This window comes from Nestor notabilis, unplaced genomic scaffold, assembly GCF_000696875.1.
Source record: "Nestor notabilis isolate BGI_N333 unplaced genomic scaffold, ASM69687v1 scaffold16071, whole genome shotgun sequence".
In the NCBI taxonomy this organism is placed as follows: domain Eukaryota; kingdom Metazoa; phylum Chordata; class Aves; order Psittaciformes; family Psittacidae; genus Nestor; species Nestor notabilis.
Genome location: NW_009915290.1, coordinates 1 through 5,832, shown reverse-complemented (window position 1 = coordinate 5,832; position 5,832 = coordinate 1). Strand labels below are relative to the sequence as shown.

Below are 5,832 nucleotides of genomic sequence, written 5' to 3'. Positions count from 1 at the left end.
ATTAGTTGCATCTCCACCAGTTTTGGTAGTAGTAGTTCTGCAATTACTTGTGCAGCTGTTCCACATAGTAATGTGGCTCGAGGTGTGTCAAGGTAGCAGACCTTCAGCACTGTGGAAAGGCAGAATCCTGCTTAATTCCACAGCTTCTAGGAACTCTTGCTGAGGTATTAGCAGTCCTTTTCAGCCCACCTGCCAAAATTCCAAGAGCAGCCACTCCGCATGCTCCATCCAACCCTACAGCCACATGTGCTTGACAAATCCATGTGCAACCCAGGCTGAATAACCAGGTGAATAGTGCACCCATGAAGGAATGTTTAATTTCTGCAGGATGCTCCCGTGGTAAATGCAGCAACACAAACTGCAGCCCCAGGGCTATTTTAGCAACAATATCTGTTACTGGAAGACATGTACAGCACAACTCTGGCCACCTCCTTACCCTTGTGGCAGAGCCATGGAAGAGAAACAAGCCCAAACACAAGTAATCTGCAGCAAGCATCCTTTGCAATTGTTCTGCAGAGACCGAGGTACCTTGTGAACTTCTTTAGAGCTTAAGCTTTCATCTAAAAAAAAAAAGGAAGCTGCTAATTTTAAAGCTGAAAGGCATTAGCATCTATGACTTGTACAGGTATATGGTTGAGCTTTGTTTTTTCAATGGAATTGTTGAAATTAACACTACTGCTAGATCGTTACCCAGAATTCATCCTAACTCACACTGGGACATATATCTCAGGTCAGGATGAGAAAGGATCTCTGTTCTGCAATACAGGAAATCTTGTGAACCTGGCATTTCCCTCTCTTACAGGCCAGATTTACCTTTTTCTGCTGTTGAAGGTTAGCAGCCTACACATGGACAACTCAGCCTTTCTTCCTCAACTACAGGCCGAAACCTCCACTCCCTCTACTTCCTGCTCATACTCCACCTCATACTTGGAAGCAAAGCATTACAGTATTGCAAAAGAAAGGTGGGCTTTGGCACCCAAAGGAGCAGGCTCTCTTCAGCAAAGGACATGTAGCTATTTGAGCCTTAGCAGTCAGCTGTCAGTTTAGCTAGTTATGCTTAGTAGCAGTAGTTATTGAACTGCCCATTTCAACCAGGTGAAAAGCTTTGGTGGTGTACTATAGCTTAAGGAACCTGGGCAGCTGCCTTTTTCCATTTAGTGCTGCCCATGAACACTTGCAGCACCTTACCTGCATGCAAGCTGAATAGCTGTTCAAACTAAGGTATACAAGGCAAGTTCCTTATGCTTGATTCCTGATGCATCTCACATGTTTAAGTAACCTTTACATGCTGCATACAGCTGCTAAGAGAAAAATGCAGTCTCAGGGAAATCAGTACATTTTTGTTTCAATGCTGGAGGTAGGATTCAGTTACTTACTTACAAACTTCTGCTGTGATTTGAGATTAGCACAAGAACCCAAAGAGAGCTGCATCCTCCATGAGGCAGGACTTCCAGACCGCTAACTGCAACCTTCTGGAGCAGCAGCAGGCGGCCACAAAACCCAGAGGCACTTTTTTGTGCTCCTGCCCTCATACTTCCATAGGTGTCTTTTACTGAAAGCAGCCCAGATACTTACCCCTGGAGCATCCCCTTGCACTAGGCAACACACCTGCATGTTGAAAACAAGGCTGATGGAATTCTGTGACCTGACGCTTCTGAACAGTTGCTTGATTGTAGTTGTCTGAGAAACATAGTCCTGTTATTTTTTCCCTCCTTTCCTCAGGACTGGTGGTCTAACCTGTGCAGAACAGCCATTCCCCTAGCAGGCTGTTCCAATGCAAGCTGGCCACACAGTTTCATCATTAAAATAAAGTAATTTATTTTCAACTCAAACAAGTTTGTACAAACATTAACTGCAAACAAAGTAATAAAAGACAACATGCACGTAACAAAAAACATGCTTGAGATCACTGCAAGAAGTACACTCCAAGACAAATTATTCTGGAACAACCAGGTCTTCGCAGCAAGAGTTTAACTATGACACACAACCCTTGCAAACAGACATTCGACAACACGGTTGCAGTAAAATTTGTGCACTAGTCACAGAACCCCAAAGTCTATCATGGAAATGCTTATGCTTTTACCATCCTATTTAGTCTTGGCAGCTTGTGCCATTTTGTGTTCTTGGGGAGTGGCAGAATGGACTCTGAAATTCCACATCTTGCAAAAGAAGTCAGTTTTTCATAGTTCGGAACTGCCTCACGGTTTCTCCATACTGGGAAGGATGGTTCAGTTACTTTTAAAAACAAACCTGGAAATTTTAATTGGCATCTTCCTCATTTTGTCTAACTAAGTTTCTCTAAACTTCTCACCTCCCCCAGAGCTTGAGTCTTTATGTCAGATGAGCAGCAGGACAATACAGAAGAGATCCAATAAGCCCTGGGGAAGGGACAAAAATCCTACTAGCTTATACTCTTAAAACTGGGATTAGACAAGAGGGTCCTTTACCTAGCTGCCTGCCTCTACCCCAGAGAAATCTGCACTGTAGTGGTGCTCTGTTTGTGAAGTGCTAGGGGACTACCATGTACAGATAAGCAGACTGCTCTCACCAACAATTTGCAGGCTGGGACAAACCAACAGTCTCTCAGCAGAGATGTAGAAAGGCAAGATCTAAACTAGGTGGGGACAGTCACAGAGACAGCCATCCTGAATGTCCTGGCAGGCACAAGCAAGTTAACAGCTTTGGAAACCAAAGTTTCCATGTGAAATATGGACAATACTCTACCCCACTTCCTCTCCTCTGAGCTGCCCTGTGTACACAGGAGGGCAGCAGGCAAGGGATAGCCAGATGCTGAGCCCTCCAGGTGGAGTTGCTGAACGTAACTGGATCAAATCTGAAATCAGATGATCTTGTGTAGGCTTTTGATGAGGGAGGAAACCATGCAAATGAAGAACTTGCTAGCAGTTAGCTGACTGAGGCAGCAACAGAAACAGGCAAGACAGCAGAACTTGCAGGCCACAACAGGGTATTTCTAGCAGAAATATGCTTATGTACAGGGTTTTCTTCTATAGCAAAGCTCAGCAGCAAGACAGTAAAAGCAAGGGTCAGAGATTGCCTGCTAAAGAGGCAGCAGAGGAAGGTGAGGTTGGACAACAAACAGTGACCTCTACCATTTCTGCTACTCCTGGCTGTGGTATTGCACATTCCCCTCCATGAATGAATGTTTCATCTATCCACACATAAAACACCCTTGCCAAGGGTTGGCTATGAACAGGAACCTTTAAACAGAAAGCTAACCCAAGGCAGCGGGGTGATGAGCCCCATCAATGGTTAAAACAGGAGGAGGAGAAGAGGGGCAAGAGAAAGGAACAGAAACTGGATCTCCAAGTCGAGACCCTAGAAACCCTAGAGAAAACAGGAGAACAGAGTTAAAAAAAGTACTTAGACCTAAGATTCATAATCACTCTGGGTCCCCAGGGGATACCAAGGAGCCTGGTACTGGTGCTGTGCAGGAGAGCTTGAGAACGGTGTGACATTGTCAGAGGTGCTCTGGAAGGTGTAGGTGTCTCCTGACTCCAGGCTGACATAATCCAGATCTGCAGGATAGCCATGATAGAAGTTCATCTGCTGGCTTAATAAACCCATGGCTTGCTGGGTACTGCAGCTTGTTCCACCTTTTCCAAAGAGCGCCTCATCCTCCACAGCCATGAACGAGTAGAAGCTTTGCCCGCTCCCGTAAGTCTGGCCACTGCTGTAAGCTTGATGCATGTTGGTCACAGGCGGAATGTTTCTGCTGGCACTGACAGGAAAGCCCTGGTGAAATGTGGGGGTTATATCCAGGTAGGCACCCTGATGAAACCCATTCTAGGAGAGACAGAGAAGGCTGGTCAGTAATGCAGAGCACCACACCAAAAGTGCTCATTCTTTTGGATGGGTCCTCTTTCCCCCCACCACTCCCTCTCCCAAGCCACACAATAGTGTCTTTTCCATACTCGTTGCCCTCACTATAGACTAATAGCAGAGATAACAGGATCTTATGCTAGTGTTCTCCAAGTCAACACATCTGGGAGCACCATGCCAGTGAGAAAAAAAACCCCACCAGCACAGCCTTGATGGCCATCTGTGGCTATTTTGTTTTCTCTCTCATCTCAATTGGTAGATAAGCAGACTGGAAACAAAGCTCTTTCAGTGCCAGGTCAGAATTCAAATACCTGCCACTGTAAGCCCTCTTACAAGAAGTACAACTGGCTTGGGTAAGAGTCCTGTGCACTGTTCAAGTTAGCACTCCTCCCCAGAGACTGGGGAAGCATGGTGGGGGGGGAATGTTCTCACCTGTGGCGGATACACCCCTTTTTCCACCCATTGGGTCTCCTTCTGGCAGCGTTTAAATTTCATCCGTTGATTCTGAAACCATGTTTTCACCTAGAAGTGATGGGAAAAGGACACAGGGCATTAGAAATTCATTCTCAGAGGTTACTACACATCCTAAAGATGTTTTGCCTTCTACCAAATCCAGTTTCTGCTTGGCTTCAAATACTGTATGTAATTTCAGCAGCTAACAGTATGCAGCAGGTAGCCACAGAATCACAGAGCTGGGACATGAAAGCACACTCCTGCTCCTCAGATCGCTATGGGATCTTCCATGACACTAAAACCCCTACCTAAAGACAGGTCAAGACACCTGCAGAAACACAGCTTGTTACTGCAGCAGCATCTCACTGCTGAGCCAAGACCAGTGCTGACTCAGGAGTGAATCATTCCTTCAGTCTGACACAATAGCTGGTGGGGCAAGGACCCTCTCTCCAGGGAGAGTCCAGATGCCACTGTGACTCTGAAGGGGGCTACAAGGATGCTGGAGAGGGACTCTTCATCAGGGACTGTAGTGATAGGACAAGGGGTGATGGGTTCAAACTGGAACAGGGGAAGTTCAGGTTAGATACAAGGAAGAAGTTCTTTACTGTGAGGGTGGTGAGGCACTGGAACAGGCTGCCCAGAGAAGTGGTTGAATGCTCCATCCCTGGCAGTGTTTGAGGCCAGGCTGGACAGAGCCTTGGGCAACATGATCTAGTGCGAGGTGTCCCTGCCCATGGCAGGGGGGTTGGAACTAGATGATCTTAAGTTCTTTTCCAACCCAAACCATTCTATAATTCTGTGAACACATGTCCATACCAAAACCTGCATACAGAGCAAGGCTACACAGAGGAACTTTCAAACACCTGCACAGAGTGGGGGGATAGCGCTAGAACCAGGCATAAAAGGATGACTGAATCCTAAGTTTCCATACCATCTGCTCTCCCAACATAAGCAGTGGTATAAACAAGACCACAAAAGAAACTCATGTCCGGGGTCTAAGAAAAGAGGAGGCAAAAAAGGCACAAAACCCCTCCGCTTGTGAGATCACTTCACACCAGGGATGAGACTCAACAGATCAGATGAAGATGTTCACCTGCTTGTAGGTGAGCTCCAGGACAGCAGCCAGCTCCCGGATCTGCTGGGGGCTCAGGTACATCTGGCTCTGGAACCGCTGGTGCAGGATTTGCAGCTGCTCCTGGGAGAAGGCAGTGCGGCTCTTGGCCTTCTTCACCACACCCTCACCTTCCGCCTTGACCTTCTGGCAAGAGGGATGGGGAGATGGGCGCCCTGCAGTAGGACTAGTGGCAGAGTCGGGAGTGTACTGGATGAGTGTCCCAGAGCTGGAGGAAGCTGGAGAGACATCTGAGGAGGAAAGACAACTGAAGTGAACAGGGTCAGGCAAAGACTCAAAGACTTCGAAGTCCAGCTTCCCGCGTGAATTTAACATTGAGGGTGCCCTGGGGGCCTTCTGGGGCTCCACAGGTAAAGCAGCATGGTAAAGTGGGCACCGGAACCGAGACCTCTCTCTGCTCGCACCTC

General features: G+C 47.2%; 1 protein-coding gene across 1 annotated transcript; it reads right to left on the bottom strand.

Annotated features, from left to right (window-relative positions):
• Positions 1 to 3,387: 3,387 nt before the first annotated feature.
• Positions 3,388 to 5,740, bottom strand: LOC104413154 (homeobox protein NANOG-like). The gene is made up of 3 exons (XM_010024076.1): positions 5,387 to 5,740; positions 4,273 to 4,362; positions 3,388 to 3,804 (listed from the first exon to the last, which is right to left on the bottom strand). The coding sequence occupies exons 1-3, from the start codon at positions 5,738 to 5,740 to the stop codon at positions 3,388 to 3,390; spliced, it is 861 nt and encodes a 286-aa protein (XP_010022378.1).
• Between the last annotated feature and the right edge of the window lie 92 nt (positions 5,741 to 5,832).

Excerpts from the sequence above, each read along its gene's own strand:
- LOC104413154 (XM_010024076.1), bottom strand. The coding sequence starts at position 5,740 with ATGTTAAATTCACGCGGGAAGCTGGACTTCGAAGTCTTTGAGTCTTTG. Across the intron at positions 4,363-5,386 it reads TGGAGCTCACCTACAAGCAG|GTGAAAACATGGTTTCAGAA; the intron begins GTGAACATCTTC and ends CATCACTTCTAG. Across the intron at positions 3,805-4,272 it reads AAGGGGTGTATCCGCCACAG|AATGGGTTTCATCAGGGTGC; the intron begins GTGAGAACATTC and ends TGTCTCTCCTAG.